At 42.9% G+C, this 27,395-nt stretch overlaps 1 protein-coding gene across 1 annotated transcript; it reads left to right on the top strand.

The window, feature by feature from the left end:
* Positions 1–884: 884 nt before the first annotated feature.
* Positions 885–27,395, top strand: mdfi (MyoD family inhibitor). Its single transcript, XM_084032472.1, has 5 exons — positions 885–1,243; positions 2,526–2,727; positions 12,741–12,878; positions 22,568–22,933; positions 23,699–27,395. The coding sequence occupies exons 2-5, from the start codon at positions 2,577–2,579 to the stop codon at positions 23,950–23,952; spliced, it is 909 nt and encodes a 302-aa protein (XP_083888598.1). The 5' UTR covers positions 885–1,243; positions 2,526–2,576; the 3' UTR covers positions 23,953–27,395.

The following is a 27,395-nucleotide window of genomic DNA, read 5'->3' as shown; positions in this document are numbered from 1 at the left end:
TGTTTATTTGGAGTTTTACTTGATAACACAATTTAATATGGATTCACATTATTTATGACTAAAGAGCTTCATGTTATAGATACATGGAGAATAGTGCACCAAATCAGACAATTTTGACTACAATGGCTGCCGACTTGCTGTCAGCAGGCTGTGGAAACGTAAGTCACTTCCAAAAAAGTTTGGGTGAAAATAAGATGTTGTTAAGTTGATGCTTTGTTTCCCCGGGATAGAGGACGTTGTGTGTTTTGAGTCATGGTGTGTTTTCAGTGATTTACAAAGCTTGGAAGTTATATTTTCTTTATTCTAGTTTCCACCAATACCAAACATGTTATTCTAGGCTGACAAGAAAATTATACTGGATCTTATGAACACACACACAAACACACACACACACAAAACCCCCAGAAAGCCCCCCCAGTGGTTGTGGCCCTGAGCAACCACAAAGAGTGTCTCTGCCAGCTGCCGGTGGGAAACGCACATTAATGGGCAAACAACGGCTAAAATAGTGATTATAACTGAGCACCGCAGGTATGCTGCATTTAAATGATTTTGAGTGAGTATATATACAACTGTTAGCTCGTACATGGAAAAGTTATATTCCCAAGCTGTTACTCCTATTATAAATGACAAAACATATGGTTCTTTGGCTCATAATTCCTGATGAAAGCTGCCCTGTTTTAGTGCCGTGCCTGTTTCGGGTTAAGGGGTAATTATATGACAGTATAGTTCAGCCCAACTAGTTTGTAGCCTGGAGGAAGCACAATCACTGCTGACTGTAGTTTCCTGTCCAATAGCTGCAGCACACAAATCCGAGGCAGAGGGAGAAGAGAGACCGAGGAACCTCGACTGGACGGACGCTGCGCATCCAAACACGTCCGGAACACACCCGGACTTTTGTTTGCACACACGAAGTAGAAAGCGAGGAGACGCGTCGCGGTGCGCGCAGGAGAGGGTCGAGCGAGCAGAGGCGCGCAAACTTCCCCAACATCTGGTCTGCTGGAGGACGGAGCGAGGAAGTTTGGAGGCGGAGAGAAAACTGCCTCCGCTGGAGAAAAATGCATTGAATCTCGGCCGTCTGTGGGCAACCTACATGAGCCGCGGGGCGATTCGGTGGTCGTGTGAGGTGACGAGAGTGGAGGGAACGAGGACGGGATCGGTCTCGGAGGGCGAGAAGTCCACCTGGAGCGGGCAGAGAATGAATTAGCCGAAGGCTCGGCTGCAGCGCGTCCCAGCCACAAAGAAGGTAACAAGTTGTTGTTGTTGTTGAGCTTTTTTTTTGTGTTGACATGAAAGCTACTTATTCTGCAGAATCTAAGCAGAGAAAACAGTATCGCCACAGCGGAGCTGGGTCCGAGCATGCAGGGACTCGTTTAGGGGAAGCAGGGCGCACATATGCAATAAAGGGCAATTCAACAGAATCCGCACGTTATGATTCAAGTATTGTTATAATACAGGCTAATAATATATTTCAGTTTCTGCGTGAATTTCTCTACTAGTTATAAAACCTGTGCGCACGTAGACTACATATCCCAGTAGAAGTTTGGTACTGTCTTCAAGTGTGCGGTTACTCTTTTCCAGAAACTTCTTAACACGTTTACAAAGTTTAAAATGATGCTTTACTGACTAAATATTAAACTGTCACTTTTAGTCGAAGACGCGAACTCGACTAACTTCTTTTCGTCGAGCGCGTGCACTGAAACTCCTCCATGGGTTGTCAAATCATTCGGGGGCAGCGAGTGCGGAGCAAAGCCGCGGGAGCGCGCACACAGCTGTCCACAGTTGAGCTGCACTGGCAGGGCTGGCGCGCGCCGAACACACGTTGGCACGTGACGCACTCAATTAGCCCCGTGCTAATGATGAGAAGGGAACTTGCCCGCCGCGTAATTAGTTCTTCTAGACTCTTCTCTAAAATATCTGCTAAAAACCGTCGCTACCGATTACAGGACGGCACACGTCACCTCGGGCTAGCCTATATGTTGCTTAGCAACCATGGGGCCAACCATGAGGGCCAAAGATGACACTTGTTGTCCTCATCATCTACTTATTGATGTTCAGCACAACCATGAATAGATTATTATATATTTAAAACATTTGAAAAACTTGGAATCTGGGATTCTCCGTAAATATGAGAAATATTTAGCCAGCTTTACTCCTCCAGATTTGTTGTGCTTTATCGTTTTTTTTATTATTTTTGAACCCGGAGAATATATATATATATATTTGTTATATTGTTATATTTGCACAACATGTGTAGTTTAAAAAGTATTAATTAAAAGTAGGCTATGATTAGACACATCTGTTGTGTTACTGTTTCATGAAAGCAGCACGCCAGCCCTCTCCTTTAGTGATTTTATAGCTGTAAGGGATTCATGCTGGTTCAAGTTGTTCGCCTCTCACGTTGCACTCTCTCCCAAGCACAGCCTCTTGGCTCGCTGCTGAATTTGAAAAAGACAATGAGGAATCTTTCAACGGGACCCGTGCTGTTGTCAGTGTGGTAATATATGTTTTGGCTATCTCTGCTCTAGGCTCCCTCCTTGGCCCCTCTGCCTTCTTCCATAAGAGCCAGGCCTACGCCCATGGATGAGGAGAGGAGTGCCCCTGCCATCTCCCCAGAGCCACCGGATGAGGGGGACACCAGCCTACCAGCTCCACAACCCAGTTCACATGCAACCTCGACTGAGGAGAGAGGAAACGACTGTCCGAACCCAAAGCCTTGCCCTAGTCCAGGTGAGGAAGAGGCAGCAAAATCAGACGGACCTGCACAAACAGCTCTTCTAGCTCTTGTGTGGAGCTTGTATCATGCTGGAGAAGAAAGAGCCAGGGTCTGAACAGGCCTTGAATACTACCAGTCGTATAGTGGTGTGTGTCTGTGTATAAGTGGCTCAACACAAAAACAAGAGACAGAAAGTAGTAAGAAATTAAGCCTCTCTGCTCTTTCATGCATGGAGGAGGTTGGCCAGTTTGTGAGTGAATGTTTAGCTTCATGCTACACATTTTTTACTTTCTTTACAAGCTATGCTAGCTAGGAGACCTCCCCCCCCCCCCCCCCCCCCCCCAAAACAAGAATAGAACAATACGGCCACCCTTTGTGAATGCATAGAAGTCGATGTTAGTTTTCCAGAGTGGAATAGTCTTGAGTCACCGTTATGTTTAAAACTTTACAGACTCAGAAGCCGAGATCTAGTAACTCCCACCGAATCCCCCCCAAACTCCCTGTGTGTTTTGGTGGATGCCATGGTGATCATTAGGTCAGAGGCCTTCTCCCTGACAGATAAAAACAGTTGTGTATCGAGGTGATCGGCCTGTGTGGGGGGGGAGCGCCGCCTTGGATGATCTGAGGGGTCAGGACCAATTCAGCGCTGTGGAACGCTTAACAGCCACAATGGGACTCATGGGACTTGGGGGGAATGAACCCGTGACCTTTTCCCTCTTCGTGATTGGTCATGGTAAGGGTTTACTGACACTGATGCAGGAACAAGGTAACACGGACCAACACAGACCAGTATTTGTGCTTAAATGACTCATCCAGGATCAGCCGAAATGATTCAAGCTCCCTGAAGCCTCCGTACATGGACTGTAGGTCGGAGTGCAGACCCGGTGGGGTAATTGGGGTAGGTGTGGTAAACAAGGGAAGAGTGTAGATATTTGAGTGGCTTGTTGCCATGGGAACTTGCGACCAAACTTTTTTGTGTTTTTCTTTTTTTTTTAAAGACAAGTCTCAACCCAGACTATTATGGTAACTGTATTGAACGTGCAGAAGCATCTAATCCACGCACGAACGTCTCTGTTCTCCGCCACGCTGCGGTGTCACCGTGATGTGTGTAAGCACAGCATCAGATTTAATGATGATACCTCTGAAGGAGTATTTAAACTGGAGGTTGGTGCCTCAACATGTCGTCTTGGCTTTGTGAACTTTACCTGTGTTTGCTTCTCGGGAAGGCAACAAAGTCTAACTGTGGCTTCTCCCACCAAAGTTAGACTGCTTGTCTGGCTGTCTAATTTGTGTGTGAGGGGTGAGTGTGTTAGCGTGTGTGTGTGTGTGTAGTCTGATGGTAGTTAGGTAAGCCGGGGTGGGGAGGAGAAGATTGGTCAGGGTGCCACTGAGGGCAACAAGGCCCTGCTTTCAGCGCTGTATTTGGGCCCCCACCCGTCCCTCTGCCTGCAGCTTTGGAACAACACGACATGCGTGTATATGGATCTCACTGAGACTTGAGGCTCTTTGCCCATTTTTGCACATGGATGCATATTGGAAAAGGGAAACGGGTTCTAAAATAGTTCGTAAGCTATTTCATCAGCCCGTTTTCTTCTTCTTCCTGGTTTTCTTCCTCATTTTACAGTACATGACACATTTGCATTAGTGTCTGTTTTCTACTTCCTGATAATCTCACTGACTGCTTTTCACTTTATTCATTCAGACTTTACTAATTCTGAATCATTCGGTTAGTCCGTCCCACCAAAAGCATTTCTCGTTGTCATGGTGTTTTCATTTAAGTCGACCCACAGCAAACTGTCATTTTTCTCTTGCTATTTTTCATGATTGTTGCTTAGTAGCCAGCTGGCTATATAAGAAGATGCCTATTCTCAGTCGTGGTCGGTTATTGGGTCAACTTTCTCCAGTCGGCTGAAGCAGACCTATATAAACAAATCTCAAATGTGGGTGGTGTTTGTTTATTATAATGATGTCATGCTCAGAAAGTAGCTCTCCTAGACTTTGAGGTTTTAAACATAGTCACCTCTTATGATGTAAAAATGCACATATAATACAAAGAACTGGCCTTGTATGCAGCTCTATGGTGTCCAGTCGAAGGTTTCACAATTGTGTCTTTTATAATGGCCGTCTATGGAGAAAATGCTCTCTGTGCTCTTGTGGATTAGCATTGCAGTACCACGTTTGTCCACTGGGACAAATAGGCATGAACACATCATGCCCTGCTCTCTATATTGAAGATTTAGCCACAAAGTGTGCAGTGGATGCTTGCCCGTCACAGAAGGGATGACTACAGTACTATGAACACAAATAATGTCCATGTTCAGGTTGTGTTGATTTGTTTCTGTGCTTCATTTTTGAGGCAATCGTTTGGGTTTTAGCCTTCTTGTCACCTGATATTTGGATATCTTCTCTGAGCTGAGCTCTGCCGTTGAACAGTGGTGTGTGTGTGTGTGTGTGTGTGTGTGTGTGTGTGTGTGTTGACAGATGTGTGCCTCTCGCTGTTGTGAGTGTTGCTCTCACTCAGGCATGAAGATGCAATGAGGCCGTCTGTTTATATAGGAGCCTCTTACTGTACCACCACCACATGCTGATTCCATCATTCTCTCTCACCACGTCTCTCTCTCTAGTTTTCTCTTCCCCTGGCTTTCTGCCCACTTCCCCTTTGTCGCTGTTTATCTTTCTTCATGTCACTCGCTGTATTCGGGCCAAACAATAATTTGTTTTTATGTTGTCATTTGAAAGAAAGACATTTTCAAATCACCAGATCAAATCACCAGAGCTATGATTCTAACTATGACTTCCAGTTTATTATTAGTGTTTAAAGGGCTTAAAGTTTTAATTGACGCTCGTTGATGTTTCATTTTACAAGTTGGCCAAACAAAATGAAGATTCTGTTTGCTAACATGATCCCTGGGAACCTACGCTTTTTTACACTAACCTAAAGATGGCTTAATCAAGAAAAAGAACGCCACTCTGTGTTATTTGATGAAGACTGAGGATGAGGAAATTTTGCTGCTCAGAGAGACCAACATACAGTACTGGTTAGTCTCTCTTTAAATACATAATTTAGTATATTAGCTGACCCCATCACATTGATTTCAGTCAAGTTTAAATTATTCTAAAACATTTTAAGGACCATACCAGTGTTACTAAAACATTGTCCATCGACCACCTTATTTACATAAACCTCCACCGTGTTTACCAAAATTGCCTTATTTTTATATAATGTATACTGTAAGATCGTTTGTTTGTGATAAACGCTACAGAATGTGCCTGAAAAGCCCTTTCTTCTCTAAATTGAATTGCGGATCGTAAATCAACATTAAACAGTATCTCAAACAATCTTGTTTATCTCACCGCTTCCTGTTTATAAAGTCAGCCAGAGAGCTTTTGGCCAATGGGATGCAGCCAAGCACATGTGATCACTGAGCCGAGAGAGTGTGCTTGTTAATGAGGTCGGCGTACCCCGAATGAGACTCTTGAACTTGATTTTACTCAGTTAGGTAACCTGGAAGCAGCCGGACTTTATCAACAAGTAAACCCAGAACCTGCTTCCAGCTTCGGACAGACGTGATTTGATATAATACAATTCTAATGGCTTTTATTAGAGAAATACAGTAATTTTAGATGCAAAAATGGTGATTTCCACATGTTGAGTCACCTAAACCCAGAGACTTAACAGTCTTGTAGAGTTTTTTTACACACCGTGTCAACGTGAATGGCAGTGGACGGCATTTTAAACAGGCAGGCTGAGCTACACTGCCGGCACTGATGCACACACAATGTGTTGAAGACGGGGGATCTCTGCTAATGGAGACAAGTCAGAATTAGACTGGTATGGTCCTTGGTCTGTCACGCTAACGTTAGCTCCAGCAGCTAAAGTGCAGCAATGCATATAATGATACTTATAGAAGTGTAATTTTTCTCTCATGAGACATTATGTTTAGTGCATCTTGTTGAATACAGTGTGGTGTGGAGTTTACTTTATGAAATATAATCACATAAATGTCTCTTGCTATGCTTGTCCCCTTTTAGTTCCTGAGGTATGTTGAGGCTTGTGTCTAATTTGGTTTCTCACGGAGATAGAAATAAACTGGGAGCAGTTTTACAGCATATTTGAACTACGAAAATGAGCATGCTTTTTTTTAATTCTCCCTTCACCACCTCGCAAACATTTGATAAAATGCTGCTTTGGTGGCCTGCTCTCTCCCCCCTCTCTCCCCCCCTCTCTCCCTCTCTCCCCCCACACCTACTCTTGACTTAAGCAGTGTTTCCAAATCCTCACAACCCATCATATACTGTTGACAGTTATTGTCAGCATGATGTGATAGTACTAACTACCCGGTCTGTCTTTGGGAGACACTTGAGCCAGGGGCCGGTTACTGTACACTTACTGCTTTAGTGACAGATTTGATGGTTCCCCCTTCAAGTGCGTGGTCCTTGTCCCGCCCAGTTTCAAGCCTACAGTTGTGACAGAGGTTTTATGTGGAACCTCAGTAATACTGTTTTCTTACGCTGATATCGATGCATTATAAAAATACAAATCAGACAACAATATAGTAGGCCTTTTCGATTAATCGATTTTAAATCGTAATCGCGATTATGTAGTTAGGATGATGTTAAAAACGTGAAAATCGTAAAATCTATTTTTTAGTTAAGTTAAAGTTCTGCACTTTAATCATTCATTTTTGTTTAATGGACACACATTTAGATACATGTGAAAGTGAGGTTTTTCTCTTGATCTCAAAGGGATTGTTTTTTTTGTTTTTGTTTACAAGAGGTTTACAAGAAGATAACATGCAGCAAAGCCAGATGGCAAAAGGTCATTAATTGTTCTTTATATTAATCCCTTGAGGGATTTTTTGTTTAATAAGAGCAAGGTTTGCACTCAAATCCCAATGGGGAAATTATTTGCAAAATGTTCAATAAAAAACAGCATATTTGAAATAATTTCTTTGCCTTTGGTCATTTCACAAAATAATCGTAATCGAAAATCAGGATTTTATTTTTGGGCAAAATCAAACAGCCCTACAATATATATTCATATCTGTAGGAACTCAATATGGGCCTATAACGTTGGCCACACATATGCACATCCGCCAGTGTAGCTTGAGAATGATGCTCTTCCTCAATGTGAAATCCTACTGAATGCTGTTTATCCTCTATCTTAGTGTTGCACAGTAAAGTGTGTGTGTTTGTGTTTCTCAGGGTTGTGTCCCTTTTTCAGGCTCCTTGTTAAATACAGCAGTGTAGCACACTCTTAGCAGAGCAACTGTACTTTCCCAGGAACCAGAGGAATCTCAGAGACAAAGTAACGCAATTAAATTCCCCCTAAGCCTGTTTAACAGTAGACAGTTTTTGTCTTTAATGAGCTTACACTGCTTGATTCTCTCAGCAGCTATAATCTCTGATTTTGGATATATTCCAGTGCTGCACTCTCACATCCCCTCAGTGTGTGTGTGTGTGTGTGTGTGTGTGTGTGTGTGTGTGTGTGTGTGTGTGTGTGTGCCTTTGGCTGGATTGCAGCTAAACAATGGCCTCTTCTTTACGTTTTCTTTGTGTGCATGTACGGGGTGTGTGTATCTGTTTAGGGACACAGATAAAACATGTTTTTTGTAGTTTTGTGTTGTTTTCTTTGTATTTTCCTTGTGCTGGTCAAAGCGGTTGTGTGTGGTTTCCATCAGTTCCAGTTATTAATGCTGGCCAGAGAGCTGCTACTGCGTCGGCTCCACTAACTCCGCTCGGCTGAACATTATTTTGCTTGGCTGCTCTTCACCTCGTCTCATTGTATCTATTTTCCAATTCTTATCTCGTGCTCTATGTTTTTAGAGGTGAGTCAGCAGGGTGTGCACCCATGTGTGTCTGTTTGTGCCCGACTAGGGAACCTATAAGCCGGGCTGCATGCACACGTAGTGATCATGTGTATTATAGATTGATCTGCTTATGGTTTTTACAATGAATACTTGATTCATTATTTACCCTGTTAAATAGTTTAGAGAATAGTTAATATAGTAAAGAAGAATTAGTATCGATCTATCCATCTATTTACCTCGACTCATTGTGATAAAAACACTCACAAGTTGATTGTGGTGAATTACCTTTATCGTGATAATAACGAATATTCTCACATGAGAGAATTAATAAAGCTGTAAAGCTTGTTATCAGTCAGAAGTGAAAAACAGAGCATGATTAAAAAACATAATGGAATTAAAATGTTTAGGTTTTTGGCTAAAAAGAGGCATTTCCTATTTGTGATGCTGTGAAAACATTTGTTTCTTATCATAATGTAAGGTCAAATTATTCCAGGATGTTTCTTTCCATGACTACTGGTATAATATAATAATAATAAATGTATAAAAAACATTTTTAGCTGCTACATTAATGCTCTGAATGTCGTATATTCCTCCTTTAAGTTTCTGTTGATTGACTATCGTTTCTGCTCCACTTTCAAATAAGATCAAATGCCGCACAGAGATGTTGATGTCTTGACAGCATTAAACAGTCGTAGCTTAAAGTTATGCTACATGATGAAGTTTCACTGTATTAACTCATCTGATGCATTCTGGGTGCTGGTTTGCTCCTGTACATCACCAGAGACCTTTCTTTTGCACATTAGATGTCTGTGCCTCTTAAGAAGTTCGAGTGAAGTTGCAGAAACAGGGTTGAAGTAGTTTGAAAGGCAGCAGGTAAACTCAGCTCAGCGCCCCCCTCAGAGATCACACCCAGAGGAACAGCAGGCTGTACTCCCCTTCAGGTGATCCAGGATATGTCACATTGTTTGCCAGCTCACATAGCCGGGATCTGTGTGTGTGTGTGTGTGTGTGTGTGTGTGTTAATGCTGGCCGTTTCCCTATGTGATCCATGTGTTTTTGCTTTAATGGTTAACTGTTTACTAGGAGGCTGACATTCCTCTGGATCGCCCCTTCAGTCCCACTGACACGTGCACACGCACTAAATTACAAACACACACGAGCACACAGTCGAGCATGCACAAACAATACACACAGCACAACGTACACAACAACACACGTACTCACCCACACGTGTAAACACACAGCCAGATCCCCTCAGCGGCTCTTGATTGCTCCGGTCTGACTTGAATTAGAGGCTCATCTTTCTCAGATCTCAGAAATGGCTCTGAGGTCGAGCGGTTTGGTGGTTTGATGCTGATGCCAACACACAATTGGTTGAAGGTCTGCTTGGATGGCACTATAGGGTTTGGTGGGGATGTGCTTTGCTCCAACAATTGCGGTTTTGAACGTTTACAGAGGGAACGCTTTGACGACCTACACACTTTTAACCCATGGTGCACCGTTGGCAGCAGACGTCTAAATGAGAAAACATAACAGACGTCTGTGAATTATGAAGCGCTTCAGCCGACCAGATGATTGAACACATGTAAGAATGTACAGGTGGGGAACAGATATTCAGATACTCTTCCACGGTGTTGTCTCCTCAGGTTAGTCAAATCTGTATTTCTCATGTTAATCATGGATTCTTCTTGAAATGATTTGTTGTTGTTTAGTCGGTCAGACACACAAACATAACCCAGTCTGAACAAGACTGTCCTGTCCTTGCCTGTAGTTTGTTACGCTCTCATGTGGATTTGATAATGGCATAATTGCCCTCAGAATCAGCTTCCACAGAATGGGAACAAAACAATATTACAAAGAAGATGAAATCCGTTAAATGCCATGTAGATGCTTTTTGTTCGAATTATATTACTGATCTTAAAGTTGATTGTTGCCCAAAAGCACATGGTGAAATGTTACATTTTTATGATCCATCCTCAATATTTCGATAATGGATACCATCGGCATAAAACAATGGACAGTTCTGATGAACTAATTGATAACTGATTATAGGAATACATGATGTTTAAAGACATAATCATGCATGACTACATGTATGGCTTGCATACATACAGGATATTGTCTTTTGCATGGGTTCTCTTTGAAAACTTGTTATGAAAGTCATTACAATAGAGTGAAATAAGGATGGCTGGCTGGACAGATATAATGATATACAGACATATAGGCTGCTTACCATTGACACGCACAACCTATAATACACACACGTATTTCTAAACGGGACACTTGGCAGGATCCGTTCTCACTAGTGGCTTTCATAGCTGAAGCTGGCTGATTGAGACTAATGGATACAACATGGGCCTTAGAAATGGCTTCCACATGCAAGAGACAAGCGTGTGTGTGTGTGTGTGTGGATAGAGATACAGGAAGGTAACATGGGAGGATTGGAGTATTAGTACATGTGTTTGTGTGTATACATGTTTATGTGCCACCGTCTAATAGAACGGAAGAGCAGGAAGCACTTCCCATCCCTTCAGGTCCTGTTTACGTCTCCTCCAACTTCACAGGCACAGAGATCCCAGTACACACAAACATTTTTTGCAAAAATACACACACACACGCACATGCACATGCACACACACACACACACACACACACACACACTGGCAAACTTCAAGAAGGTGAAGGCAAACAGAAATGCTCCGATGCTCAAACACTGCTCCTCTTCATCAAGGTTAGACCACCTTACACAACCAAGTGATTCATACCAGTAGCTCTGATACACTTTGTTTTCTATGAAAATAAAGATAGTGTTGCTTCAGACAGGCCGAGGGTGCTTGGAGCTCTGAAGGTTGGTACTCATAGCATCCTGTTTCAGTTCTGGGTTCACTGCGGTGTAACAACAATACAACAAACATTATAATTAACAGTGTGTATTACCAAACAACGGAAACTTAAAAAAAAAGGAGCAGTTGCTCTTGTTTGCCAAAACAGAATTGTTGCCATATTGAAATCTATATTCAGTTAATAATTCAAAATATAACATTGGCACAAGCTTTTTGGTCCTGCGACTGTTTGTTACAGAAACACAATACACACAGCACACAAACGGCTACGCGTACTCTTTAATGGAATCCACAAAGACATGTGGCGAGCCTTCCCTACATCAGCATCTTTGTCAGACATGACTTACTGGTAGCTCGTCGTTACAATAAGTGGACAAAATATGCAGCTGTCATCGGTTAATAAAAAACTTTGAGTATTTTTGAGAATCCATTTAGTGCTTCCACGTACGGCAGCAGCTGAGGTACCTTTGCATATTATTAGTGTATGTTTAGCGGTAAAAGTGGGAATTCATCTATGGAGATTTGCCAAAATATGTGAAGGAATTTATTTGTAAGAGCAAAGAGGGAATGTGAACTGGAGACGAAGAGCGCAGGAGGCAGGAAAGAGAGGACAGATAGAGAAGTGAGCGAGAGTGGATAGCGTAAATAAACATAGCCGGGAAGTGTTGAGTCCACGCACAGGACGCGGTTTGGTGTGTGTGTGTGTGTGTGTGTGTGTGTGTGTGTGTGTGTTTTCATCAAACCCAGCTGGCTCCCATTTGCCCAGGAATGAGTCTGCACCTCTCAGAGGCCCAAGCCTGCCCCGTTTTGAAGGCCTCTGTGCAGTGTGTATGTATGTATATGTGCATAATAACAGCTTCATTAGAGCTCTGCATGGCACCGGTGAACACATAAAACACCCAGACATGTATTTACTGTATGTACATGGCGTGTACGTCCTCTTACGTGTTCATTTTAAAACACACATGCATCCACTCCCAGACGCAAACAGTCATCCAAGCACAGTCATCCCCACACATTTCAGGTTTCACAAGCATGCACAGAGACCCCTAAACCGTCCCAAGGGGTCGGATTTAACTGCTTCCAGATGCAAGTCTGTGTGAGCGCACACACACACTGACAAAATCTTCTGCTTTGTTGAAGTCAGCAGAACTGCTCTGTTTAAATTAATTAAGTGCTATTGGATGGGAAGTGACATGGGAGTAGACACGTTGACTACAAGTGGGAAAACAGCTTGCTGCTGATAATATCCTCTTGGAAAGCAGCGAATCAAACGGAAAAACCTGAACCTAAAGCTTCAAACTTATCTTGACATCAACATTAAAACCTTGTGGTTTTTAATTGTAATTGTATGTGTGTGTTTTTTTATTTTAGATGTGACCCACACCTATACTGAACCCCTCATATTGAGGTTAAATGGCACCCCAGAAAGGTTGCGAGGTGATGACGGAGACAAGTGGAGCGGCGGCCTCTCGCACTCGGAGCTCACAACACCCAGCAAGAGTATCACATGTGAGTAAACGCACATTCACCTACACGGAGCGACCGGTGAGAGTTTTTGTTTCCATTACCGATCACTGGTCTGATGAGTCACATCGTCCCGACCTTTAAACAAATGCGTTTGCGCACCCTGAAGAAATAGGTCAAGTAATCATACACGCAGACAGAAATATCTACATTGTCAGCAAAAGTAGGTTAGGTTTCTGATTTCTGAACGCAAGCGCCAAGATCACAAGACCTGAAATGAAACGCCTTTTCTCCCATTTTCCTCTTTCTTCTGCGATTTATTCTCTGTCTGCCTGACACTGTTTTTTTTTTTCTTATATAGGAGTTCATTGGACGTTTTGGTATCAATCAATTAAAAATAAATACCTCGGAAAAAGTCTCCAATTTGACAAGAGCTGAAGGCCTGTCACATCAAAGCTGACTGATTCCACTCGTGTCTGGAACTCTGAGAAACTGAGAAAGTCAAATGTATTTCTGGGGTTTATCCATGTTCTGAGATACAGTAGATGAGTTTCCACCACAGGACTTGCTATAAGAATTTAGACAATAATTAATATTTCGGCTTTCCTGAAAAACTAAAGTCCATCATCACACACAGCACTCCCTCATCCATGAAATCCTCCCACATCCATGTCCCTAGTCTCAACTTTCCAGTGTATTAGCTGTAATCTCTGCAGACACATTTTACCTTAAATTACCTTCCTGACTAGACGAATTAAATCACGCAACATACATTTGAGCATGGTTTCCTTTCATTATACCGAGTTAAATACGTTTTAACAGAAACCAGAAGTTGGCTTTCTGTTCTGCAGTCCATCACACCGTTTTCTGACCAATCCCCTCATATAATGTTGAATTTGCTTCTGTAGTTGGCTGTTTTTTTTTACTGAAGTAAGAACATTGCAGAAGGAAAGACAACTGTGTCTCATATCATGTGTGTTTTATTTACACTCAGCCATGCAAGTTTAAACTACTTCCCCAAATCTCCAGCTGTCCACTTATTACACTCCCCATGGACGTACCGGCAACTCTGCACCTCAATTTGCCAGCGAGGAGCGTTACAACACCTGGAAATCCTCCTTTCAGAGGCATATCACTAACTGCTGCCACCCATTGCCCTCGCTCCTATTACCAGTCCCACGGTTCGGTTTCAGCCGGAGTGACTACACATCACTCTCCTAGATATGCAGTCACTCCGGCTCTCTGTTGCAAAGCCAAAGGTTACGCAAGTACACTATGTCATTACCCCACCACATCTATTTTTCTTGCTTTCCCTCCAGTTTGAAATAAGTACGATCGCAAGTTGATTTTCAGACCGGTTCTACTATTTCTGTCATTTATTCACTTAGAAGCCCGAGCTTCACAATAATAAACACCCGCAAACCTCTAGCGAAGTTGTCTGCATGCTCGGCCACAAACCTAAAAGCACTGTAAAAAGAATGCCTGACAGTGATCGAATGGTACCCTTCCTGTCATTCAAAGAAGAGGAGGGATTGTGAAAGTGGATGACGGGAGGAATAGAGGGGATAAGCAGACAGATGAGTAAGCTGAAATCAGAGTTACAAAACTATAAGCGTTTTTTTTTTCCTGGAATCCAAAAGCCGGTCATGGGTGACAAGCAGAAACGCACAACCTGCCCATCATGGTAATAGCTAGTTTGTGGTAACTGGATAACCAGCGGTTCAGGCAGGAAGTGTATAAGTAGGTGAAGGCCCTGTGTTTTGAGTAGGTGTGTGAATGTCTGCTGTGTTTGTTCCTCTACCTGTCCCCGTCTGCTGATTCTGCCTCTATTTCAGGCTGGAATCTGAGTTTCTTTCTTCCATTCACTCCCTGCTTTATTTTCATCCCAATAAAATCTATGAAACCCACCGGCTCCATATGCTGTGGAGGGAAGGTTATGCAACTTCAGTAGGCTTGAACAAAATGTACTGCCATGAACACCAGTCCGAACTGACTTTCCACTTTCTCCCCCCCCCCTCCATAGCTCCGTCCTTCTAACTTACACAACCACACATGCGTTCACGGGACTAGAACCACAAACCAAACTGTGAACTTTCAAATCTGCCCCCCTCGCTCAGGTCAATATGCAGCGCACGCCTGCTTGTCTTACGTGTCTGTCTCTCTTTCTGTGTGTGAGTTGGTTCATGTGTCTTTTGTGAACCTCATAAGCCACCGTCCGCCCGAACGCAGTTTAAAGATGAGCATGCCTCGTCTGCAACCAATCAATCGATGCTAGTGGATCCATCATTCTCCGACACTACCAGGTCTGTGGTGAGGTCATGGATGGCCGTGCGACACCTGCGAATGTGTGTGGGTGAATGTGTTTGTGAGTGAGAGGGTGAGGAAACAGAAGCGAAAACATCCCGTCATCCCGTGCGCTCCATCTCGCAGTGATGACATCAGAGCTCTAGCATGCGTTGGCCCTGGGCTCACGCCAAGCTGTCTGAGAGCAATGAGCACGGAGAGGTGTGAACACTTGTGGGTGTGTGTTATGACCTGAGTCAAAGACACACACACACACACACACACAAAAACTCCATTAGTGATGTCATGAACACATTGCCATCTTTGACGTCACAGTCACACATGTTCACAGATGTTTAACCGCTTAGACTCGGTGGACTCACAAGGAAGCAATGACTCGTGTGATCTATCACTGACAGGGTCACAGTGACACTTGCACTTTGTTTATTTTTAGCGGTTTATAATATCCTCACTAAATAAGATGGAAGAGAGTCCTTTTCAAGCAGGTGTGAATGAATGGCATGGCAGTGTGTGTGAGGGAAATGCTGAGTGGAGCTGTTATTACCTTGTCATCAAAGGAGTGTGTGCACTGTGTTGTTGGTGGGAGCTCTAACATGACTGTGACATTACCTTTAATTAGAGATCGACCACTGGGCTCAAATTCTTCTACCTTCATTCTCTTTTTTAGTCTCCATTGTCTCCCTCTGATTTTACCATCTCTTTGTTGGTGAAATGCACATATTTCCTATATTTCACACGTCCTGTGGTCATGTGTGAATAGGGTTGCAAAGGGGCGGAAAATTCCCGGTAAATTTCCGGAAAGTTTCCAGTAAATTTCCACGGGAACCTAAGCTTGGGAATTTTGGAAATATTCCATATTTGGAAACTTTCCATGGGAATAATGGGAATTATGGGAATTAATGGGAATTTAGGGGAACTAACTGGGAATATATTATATCCAAGCATAAATATGAACAGAAGTCATAAGAAAACATCCATACAAAATGTTTTCAACAGATATTTCAACAGATTTATTTGAAAGTAGAACAGAACATGTTTTAATTAGTTGCTTCATGGGTGAAGTCAAAAACAGGAATGTTAGGTTCAATACTCCCAACCCCACTTATTCAAAAATGGAATGGAAAGTTCCCATTCATTGTCTATGTAAGAAGCCGTGCAATGCCGTCGCGGAGCAGTGAATTTCGAGAGACGGAGGGCAGCCGCCCGCAAGCTCTCGAAAATGTTTTAAACTGACTGTTGTCGATCTAAAATAAAGGCAGAATCAGCAACTGCATAGCTTATTTCTCACCTAAAATGTTTTCAGAAACACCTTTCAGTGAACTATATTCGTAAAATAAGAGGGAGGTGGGAGGCTGCGAGGGGAGAATAATACGAGCTTGGAGGAGCACAGAGGGGAGGGGTGTGTGTGGGGGGGGGGGGGGGGGGGGGAAGCTTTTTTCAAACCTTTCAAATCGTAGACTAGAGCTTTAATAAATATATTTCCCCATAAAAGCATCAAAACTTACTTCACTTTGTTTAGTCCAGAAGCTCAAATGTGTGCCTTCAATAGTCTTTGTGCTTCAGGCTCAAAAGTGTGGTCCAGTCTTCTAGTGATCTTCTGTACATGTGATGGAGGCATGCACAGTGCCAGTAGGGGGTGTGGTCTCAATAGCCATGCACTAAGCAGTGTGCTCTGTGCATGTGATGGAGGCATGCACAGTGCCAGTAGGGGGTGTGGTCTCAATAGCCATGCACTAAGCAGTGCTCTGTGCATGTGATTGAGGAATGGCATGGATATTCAAGTGTATTTGAATGGCATCTGTTTGTTTTAGTCAAGATTATGCTACAAAATAACTTTCCTCAGATATATTTAAGTCCCCTTTGAAGAGCCAACCATCAATTAAAAAAATTCCCAGTTTATTCCTGTTTATTCCCATACATTCCCATTAATTCCCATAAATTCCCATGGAAAGTTTCCACTTTTGAAAATTCCCGGAATTTTGCAACCCTATGTGTGAATGAGGTGGGTTGATGTCTCAGGTCAGGGATTAGTGTTGCCGTGTGTCAGGATGTCCTCTTTTCTTCACTCTTTTTTCTTCTTGCATTCAAAATATTGGCCTGGCTCTTTTCTTGAAATATTTTGTGCTGTTTTCCATTCATTTCTGACAAATGAGTCTAATTCTGCAAACAAAAAGGGATGAATTGACAGGTTTTTCCAACCGCTGGGTTATAGGGAATAGTGTTTCTGAACAAAGAATGTACTTGGCAAAATTCGTAATGAAACCGTGCACCGCTGTGTTTTTCCTGGTGTATATTCTGCAAACATGTGCAGGCAAGAACACATCAGTCAACTTGCAATCAGTCAACCCGTTGAGTGCTGAGGTTGATCACATTTAAGGCAGAGTATGTAAAAACGTGGTGAATTACAATATCTCAATAAAGTTTAGTTTATGCTATCGATTTGTGGTTAATACGATCACTATTTTAGGCTAATTCGGGTTATTTTGAATTGCAGGTAGTTTGCAATCATGAGGATTGACTCGGTTCAAGATTTTGTCAAGTGCTCAACTGAGATTTTGTCACTCCACTTTGCTAGAAATGCAGCTCTCTAGTAGACCCTCAGGAGCCAAGACAAGCCCCCAACAGCTGAAACATGTCCCTTTAACACTCACAATGAAACAGACCTGCCTATTGTACATCTGTCTTTACTTATTGTGACTGTATATCATATTGTATGAACTGCTAACCAGGAAAAAGTTTCATATTAGCCTTCTATTGGTAGTTACAGATCAGGAGTGGGATTTTTTCTTTTTTTGGGGGGGGATGTTGGGGTAAGAGGGTTAAGGTAAGAACTTTAACAGAGGTGCTCTGTTAACCTCCGTAGTCTTAATTTGAATGATGTGATATTGTGAGTCACAAAGTTTGCCTTGCTAACACCTACTTGTGAAGCAGCAGTCTTGTGCGTCTGACTGAACTGGTTCATGTTACTTTTTCAATGTGAGTGGGTGCAGCTCAATAAGCCTCAGTAATGCTGGTTGGAGCGCTGTATACATGTAGCAGCCAAAAATGTGGGGAAATCTAATTGAAAACGGTTTTAAAAACCATTATACAGCAGCAACTTATCATTTTCCCATTCTCACAGTTTTAGTAGTTGACAGTTTTGGCCCTCAATTAAAAAACAAGGCAACTATGCAAGAAAAACCCAGAAGGCAGTCGATGAGTATATGTTTTACAGGCACTTCAGAATGGTTCAGGATTATTAAGATATTGTGTCATTAATGTTGTATGCAGGGTGCCATCTGCCGGGGGAGGGGGGGCATTCTGGTTTATGTATATTTTATTTAAATATTAAATTCATAAATCAGTGTTTTGGCCTGGCCCAGCAGCACTATCCACAGTATTGGAAGGGGGTTCAAGATATTAGAGTAAAAATATGATGCTAGGCTACTTAATGAGTTAAATGAGGGAAAAGTATGACAATATATATATAAAATATTGCTGCAAATGCTTGGAAGAAGTTCAAGTTCAGAAAAAAATTGCCTCAGTGTTGAGAGTGAGCAGAAATAATTGGTTGGACTTGCTGGTGCTGGTGTTGTGCTTAATGATGCAGAAAAGCGACGTATGTGCGTAGGGTTGGGTATCGTTGAATTTGAACGGTTCCGATTCCGATTCCTTGTTTCGATTCCGGTTCCAAACGATTCTCGATTCCGATTCTTTTAAGAGGCAGGGTAAAAAAAGTTTAGGATATTTTAAATGAGCTAGCTAACCAATGGTCTTTCTGAATTAAATAAATTATGAATACATTATGAATACATTTTCACAGCGGTACACTTTCCTCAAGAGAGCTTATTTTTTGAAAACCTCATGAAAACACATTTACAGTGTGTGATGCTGCAGGTACTTTAACATGTTACCGTGCTCCCACTGATGGGCTAACCTGGTGCAGAATAGCAAATAAAAGGTAAAACCTTCCTTTTGTTGCACCGACATCTTACCGTTTGCCGCTAAGGTGAACGGAGTACGCTCAACACATCGCGGAGTCGTGGAGTCACCAGCCTGGCTAAAAAATGAAAAAAAAAGACATTTTATTGTTTAACTTTACGGATTCGGACTGCAGTGCAGTCACTGTGGTGCCACGCTGGGGGTCGGAGCCGGACCTGGAGGAAGACGCAGCATAGGACGGTCGGCGCAGCGCATCAAAGACGGGGAACACATTTATTTCTACTCCGTGAACTGGGAGGAGGTGCTTTTTCATGTCCGTCGTGCACCCTCCTATGCATGAAATAATCTTGTCGCAAGTGTTGCATTTTACTGAGATTTTGTTGTTTTTAGAAAAGTGAAGCCACACTTTGGACCGCCGACGCACGCTATCCATGCTCGACTCACTCGGTTATGCAAACACTTCTTCGTTGGTGTTCAGCGGTTTCTTCTTCTCCGGTTGGCGGACTGGGTATCAAAACTAGGAATCGAAATTTAAAGTTTTGAACGATTCCGGGAGAATCGGAAAGCTAGTCCCGGTTCCAATCGATTATGCATACCCAACCCTATGTGCACGTGGGTGTTAGTTAGTCGGGAGGTCTATGGTGACACCAGCATCCAGTCTTTCCCTGTGTTGATTGTTGATTAAGTCACATTTGGGGATTGCAAATTGAATCTGATAAAAAAAAATACATTTATGACGGTGATCCAGTATAGTATAGTATAGTATGAAAAACACGGGACAACACTTTGACCTACATAGACAGACGAAGTGCACTGGAGGAGACGGTGGGATAAAGCAGCTGGAATAGAGACAGAGCTCGTAGTCATTCTGGTGACTCATTCCAGCAGTCAGGGGAGAGAGAGAGAGAAAAAGAGAGGTGAACGGCAGATCTCTGGTCTGGGAGGGAGGTGTGTAAGTACAGGGTAGCTGAGACACGCCAGGAGGGGAGAAGTGGAGGGTGTATGAAGGGGGGGGGGGGGGGGGGGGCTGTATCCAACTGATGGTGACTCACTCTTGCTCGCTCAACCAGCCCCACACATCTGCAAAGACCTGCATGTGTACACACACACATCGTAGAGGTCGCAGGACCCCCAGTGGACCGACGCTGCCGATCAGCGCTGCACACGCACGCCCTGCGGTTTCCCAGTCTCATCATGTTAATCCCACAGTCATTTGGCTCTTTAGTTGCTGTTATTTTTAACTAGCTCCCACTGCTGAATCATTGTGTTTATGAGTCACACCCATGCTTCCTCCCGGTCCAACTATGCACAAGCAGCAACCCCGTTCCTTCAACTTAGTTTTCTCTCTTTTTTTTTCACTCAATTCTTCTCCCTTAGCCTACTTTCTTGATCACAGACAAAGGGACCTTGTGTTTTTTTTTTTTGCAGTGTGTGCGTGTGCATGAGCGTGTGTTCGCGCGTGTCCTTGCATGCATATATTTGTGTGTGAGTGGGCCTCACCTCAAGCTCTGTTTGGAGACAGTCCTGACTCCATGTCTCTGTCTGTCTGTCTGTTTGCCTGCCAGATCCGCCCATGTACTGTGTTAACATACACACACACACACACACACACACACACACACACACACACACACACACACACACACACACACCACAAACTAATAAGAAGTATGAATTTCGCAACCGCTCACAATCCCCTGGACAATAACTGACCTAGAGGGAATACAGAAAAACTGTGCATAGCTTCCCTCCCCTCTCTCTAATCCCCTTCTTCTCTTCCCGACCTACATCCTAGCCAGCTCAGAGTGTTAAAAATACAGTATTGTGCAAAAGGCTAAAAGGCAGCAGTGAGACAGACAGACAGACAGAAAAAGGAGAGACATACGCAGACAAACACTAGAGACTAGCAGGTATTGACTTTTGACATACTTTAGAGGAGAAAGTATGGCTCCTTCCTTCTCACCAACCCTGCACATGCATGCACGCCTACACACACACACACACACACACACACACACTGGCCCTGCAGCCTGCCAAACATCTGGAGCAAAGTTAGAAAACGCTGAATGAAAGAATCTTTAATAACATTGGATTGTTTGTGTGACCACTGGCATCAGCCAATCAAAACAGGCCTGGATGGGTTATCTGTCTCTTAGCGGTTATCGAACGGACGCTTTTATTGCCAGTGGTGTTTCGTAGCCAGGGCTCGGGACCACACTCTGTTTGCCTCCCAGTGCAGCATAGTGTGTGTGCATCTGAGAGGTGCCGCGTTTTCATACTTTGATTTTTCTGTGGCTCCGTTGTACTCGACCCTGCCCTGCTCATTCTCAGCACACCTCTCGACACCAGATGCTTTCAGGTCAAGAAAATATTTAGGGCCTCAATAGGATGGTATTAAATACTAGCATAATATATAAAAACCAGGCCTCCATTTTATTCTTCTTTTCAGCATGTGTGTTTGGTTTGGCAGCTAAGGTGTGCTTTTTCTGCCTCCATCTCTCGCTGAGTAGTTAGCACCCGATAGCACTTAGAGGTATAACACACCAAGGTGGTACATTGAGCCAAGATGAACAACATGAGCGTGCTCTCACGTGATTGCGTTTGTAGATCGTTCGTATATGTTGTCGAGTCAAATAGGATCAGTGGTCAGGACAGGTACAGAGCTCTTCCACATGAGCTATTGCCTTTGTGGTGGGCTTTGTAACTGGACTCAGTTTCCCAGAGGCTCCTTCTCCATGACGCTGCATCAGCACAAGTCTGCACGCACACACACTGAGAGGGGCCTTGGCCACAGTTCACTGTTTCTGCAAAAAAAATGTATTCAACGCTCAGTCAAAGTTAATATCAGCAGTCCGATTTAGACAAATCGAGCAGATATCTTCCAAGGTTACAGGTTTTTTTAGAACAGAATTCCTACTTCTTGTTACTGTCTGCTTCCCTACGGTTCAGAAAGGGATTTGATAGTAAGATAATATTAACTTTGGAAGAAACCCATTTGATTTGCCTGACTCTGCTGAGGCCCCATTTTAGCGTGAGCTGAACTTCAAAATACAATGGTTCACATAAAGAAGACCTCAGTTTTTATCCCCCATGTAAATGAAAAAAGCTTTTGCAACCAACAGTGATTTCAACCCACATATGGATATTTAATTATAACAATAAATTACTCTTACAAATAAGATCCACCATGAGCAGAAACAACATAACAGGAACAGAATTTGATCACTCAATTATTAACAATTTTGATGATTGATTCATCTATGAAGTCATTTATCAAGTAAAAAAGAAACATTTCCTGGTTCCGGCTTCTAAAATGATCTAATGATCAATCAATCTCACTTTTATATCACATATTAAAAGTCTTTGGTTTGTCTATCAGGCAAAAATGTATCGTATAAAATAATCAAACGACAATGTGAACTCTCCGTTAAAAGGCTGATGTTAGAATAAGTGTCGGATCAGACCTGAACTGTAATTTACTGTATTTGTATTCATGTGTCCCTCTGCAGCTCAGCCAGCAGCCAGATCCACGCCCGTCCACCACACCCAGCCATGTCGGATACAGCCCAGCAGCCAGCCACGCAACAGCTCCAAGCACCATGCACACACACACTCCTCTCACACGCACTGTCCGCATCACATGCACCCGCCTCACACACACACACCCCAGTCCAACGGGGTCAGGAACGGGGGACCTCATCCTAAACTGGGTACCCTCCCGAGAGGCGGCTCGTCCACCTCCTCGTCCTCTTCAGCGGGACCCAAGCACACCAAGAAATTGCAGTCCAACCCCTCCATCACCTCCCAGAGCAGCAAGAGAAGCAAGAGCAGCTCCAAGAGCAACAGCTCCCAGATGCCCGCAGAAGCACAGGACGGTGAGATACACTGATGGAGGGCTAGCTTAGAGGGAAGGATCAACATTACATTTAGACTTCTCATACCCGCTTGGAGGAGATGATCAGGATTCTTCTTTGCACATCTTCGCTGGTCCAAAAAACAAGAAAAGAAATGCATCATCTTTGCAATTTCTAGGGTTAAATTAGCATTGAGGACTTAATGGCAACAACCCAGAATTGTGTTGTGTTTTTTTAACAAAATGTGCAATGTAAATTGCAGTTATGAATCTTCCTGGGAAAAACAAATGATAGGACAAATATGTTTGTCCTGAAAAGATCTAAATGTATTAAACTCCCTTTAACCACTCCTGCTTTCAAGTGCAGGTTTGTATAATGCTGTCCCCAATCCTTGTCATGGTTTAAGTGGTTGCATCAACGGTTTGTCTTTGAAAGTAAGTGGACTATATCCATGGCCAACTGCAAATAGTATTTATCATTTTCTACTCAAGGTAACTGTTATATGATGAAAAAGGCCACCTTTATTCTCCTCTACTTTAAAGCATAGACTGGCATGTCTTCACTTTGAAACAATTTCCAACAAACTCAGTTCAATTTTCCAGTTTCAATTTGCTATATTTGGATGACATGTTAATACATTTATGTATCCAAAGCATATGGAGAAGGAGAATACTGGATAAAGGAGAAAATGACAAGCTAACTCGAATACAAACTGGTTACATAAGAAAATAACTATGAATGGAGGATGTCATTAAACCCACTCTGTCTGTCGCTCTTTCCCTACAGACTGCTGCGTCCACTGTATTCTGGCATGCCTCTTCTGTGAGTTCCTCTCTCTGTGCAACATCGTGCTGAACTGTGCCACCTGCGGCTCCTGCGCGGGGGACGACGCCTGTTTCTGCTGCTGCTGCGCGTCCGAGGAGTGTGGCGACTGTGACCTGCCCTGCGACATGGACTGTGGCATCATCGACGCCTGCTGTGAGTCCGCAGACTGCCTGGAGATCTGCATGGAGTGCTGCAGCCTTTGCTTCTCCTCCTGAGGGCCCCGCTCGCCACAACGGCCCGCAAAGTAGATGTCTGCGAAACACTCCCACGAGGCTGGGAGCGAGTCTTATCAGAGCCGAGAAGTGCTGCACCCGGTCTTTGTTGCCTGGGCTCTGTGGTTTACACTATATCGGCTGGCCTCGTATGTCCAATGTTTCTTTGCCAAGCAAAAGATGCTGAGAGCACTGGTGAATTCTTCCCTCCTTTACTGATCAAACGACAGGACGGTAGCTTCCCTTGCCTTGTCTTTGCTGTCGATCCATTGCTACACAGCTGGATGTCTGGGAGAGAGAGAGAGTTACAGCTGTGGTCCACCACTCTGCCAGGCGCTGCAGACCTGGGCCTCTGGACACTCACAACAAGCTATTATTACAATGGAGCCCCTTGTGCCATCTGGATGACTGGAGTTCTCCAAGCATGAAAAATGACCTCCAAAGGCAAATGAGAGAATGGTTCCATTTAACGGGATTTTAGTGTTTCTGTAGATAAGAGCAGCAGCATAATGGGAAAATGGATGCTCAGATCTCTGTAGAAATGTAGTCCGTCCTCCTGTCCTTGGCAAGGTTAAAGTCTTCCAGTTTGATTTCATGCAGTGGCCTTTGTGACACACACACACACACACACACACACACACACACACACCCTTACTGGAGGATGTTGAATACACCGCTGTCTTTGTTCTTGTTGCAATGTACAAATTAGAGAATAACATTAATGGTGGCTTGTGGCAATATTACACACACATTCTTCTTTTGTTAATATGCATCTGACTTAAAAAGAGTTTTTTCAGAGAAGAATCATGAGAGCGTCAGCCTGAAGACGGTTTGAGTACTGAGAGTGACGGACATGAGTGAATGGTTGATAGCGTCTGTCACGGACACGTTCTCGCCTCTGACATGTGAAGTGAGAGAGAGTTCTTCATCGAAGGTCTCTCCCGGTTTAATATTTCACATCTTGTTTACTTTGAAATGTTTATTGTTGAGGGGTGCTTCGGCCTGCGTTCAGTGAATTCCACCTCGCCTGAATGGTCGGAAAGGACTGGTCGAGGATGGGAAGGCTTCATCTCTTTTTTTTAAATATGTTTCATTTTTCTTTTGTCGTTCTTGCTATGTGAACAAATGGCCTTGGCTTAGCTTAAGGCCTGAATTTTCAAGTAGATTCCTCGCCTTTACCAAATCTCTATTAATCCTTGTTTTGTAGATTTTAGTTAAGATATTTGCATTTCTCCTCTAATGTGAAAATCACATTTCTGTGTTATCGGGTTTCGCCTGGCTGTCTGTAAAGCAGACATTGCTCAACATCTAATTTAATTCCTTGGGTGCAAATCTCACGACATTATGCTAAGTTAGATCCATATGCTCGCAGTGTGAATGGTAAGCTTTTGATAACAGGCCCCGCACTCTCGTATGCTCAGATACATACTTTCTCCAACCCAATACCTCTTGAGATGTCACCTAGATCTGTTGTGCATTTTTAAAATGACTTGATACAAATCTCTCTCCTCTCTGATCAAATACTGTTTGTGCAATCTTTTTTTTTTTCTTGGAAATACCAAAGAATTTTCTTCTTACTGGACTTTAGTTTCTAGACCTCCTATGACTTGTATTTTGAAGGGTCTTTGCTCACGTGGCTGTGGTTGATTTGACCCTATTTTGAGGGCTGAAATATAACACTGTTGATTAAGAAAATACACTTAGGCTGTAAATCAACCTAGTAACACCAAAGCAAAGAAAGCACATTTTCAGAAATCAGCAAATGCAACTTGAGAAAACATTATGACCTTTAATGTCTGTTTATATCCAAATGGATGTGTTTCAAATTTTGAAACATGTTCCAACTTAATTGAGACCAAATCCTGGAGAGCTCTGGAAAACGATGCATTTTCTTTTAGAGAACAAAGAGATTTAAGAAGAAAGAACTGGAGTATGTGATGTTGTGTATAGATGTGAAAACAATGTAATTTGTTTAGAGTTACAACATATTCCATGTGCAGATTCTGACCTTGTTGCTTCATCATGTTCTCCGTCACCAGACCAGGCTTGTGATTAATATGTGGGCTCTGCAGGGGAAAACATAGTTTGCTAACATAGATCAATTATTAAAAAATCATAACAATGAGCCCACAAATGTTAGCTACAAAGTCAACAAGCTAATGTTAGCCCTGGTGGCCTCCATTGTGAGGCCCGTTCACCTTTCATTCAAGGAAACTACTTTCTTAAGGCAAGTAGGAATATGAATACATATTAACCGTTTCCCACTTCCTCGATTTCAGCTAAACACAATAGACTCGCTGTTTATTAACCCAACCCTATTGACATGTAGTTTCCTATCATTTATGACTCACTCACTCTTGCACAGGATTCTGAACCCTGCTGCAGCTTCTCACTGGACTTAAACACAGTCCAAAGGGGCGATCTTTTAGGCATTCGAAAGTACAAAAATGAATCCAGTTTTTATTAATGGGAAGCTCACAGACAGGCTTTTGTGTGGTCTGCTGCTTTCTGTAATGTTGAATTGATTTTTAGTTTGCTTAAATTCCCATTTCCAACTAACTGGAGAAATAAAGTCAACACAAACCTATAGGTTTGACTCTTTTTGGCAATAGAACATATAAACATGTCTGACTGTCCTGTATGGGTTACCCGTCTCCAAAAGTATCTTCACCTGGGTCTCTGAACAGGTCCCGTTGGGCTGTAAAGTGCAGTGAGAAGGTGCTAAGTCTGTCAATACTACAGCTCGCTTGTGCTATGCAACATAAATCACGTGAAACAACATTTTAATATGGTCTGGGTTGAAAAGCAGTGAACACATCATTTGAGTTTTATTTAATGATGTTGGAATAATATTTTATGACTTGGCCATTAAATACTACTTTATGTCTATGAGGAGGAGTGCCTCACAATTTTGCGGAGAACAGAGGCCTTCTGGAGTGATAGAAAACACTAATTCATTGGTCTGGAGATGGAGAACGCTGGCCGGACGTAGAACGTCTCCAGATGAACAGTGGTCATACATTTAGGTCATTCTCTGGATGGTAGAGATGTTCGGAGGTTTGGATTTGGTGTAGTGTCTGAACCGGACAGGTCATCATCTCATCGGTAGAGCTATTACAGAAATACTGGAACAAAACAAGTTTACTTCTATATTGCCCTCAGTATTATCACTATTTTTGTTAGAATTACCTACAGAACTTTCTAACTGATGGCTTTTGTGGATTTATTATCTTATTAAGAAATGTAATTTGAGTATTGATTTAAAGGGCGGGGCCACCTCCGCTACTCTGAACGTTATCCTAGCCCAGCTGAATTGTTACTAGACTGTAGTCCACTATAATGTCATTTTGTTTACACTACGCCCGTTTTATGTCAATTTGAATTGCTGTCCTGGAAATCACATTAAGATCTCTTAGTTTAATACTGAATAAACAATGTGAACTCCA

Source organism: Eutrigla gurnardus (assembly GCF_963514095.1).
Source record: "Eutrigla gurnardus genome assembly, chromosome: 2".
Classification (NCBI taxonomy): domain Eukaryota; kingdom Metazoa; phylum Chordata; class Actinopteri; order Perciformes; family Triglidae; genus Eutrigla; species Eutrigla gurnardus.
The sequence above is the reverse complement of the archived record's forward strand: the minus strand, read 5'-3'. Positions and strand labels throughout refer to the sequence as shown.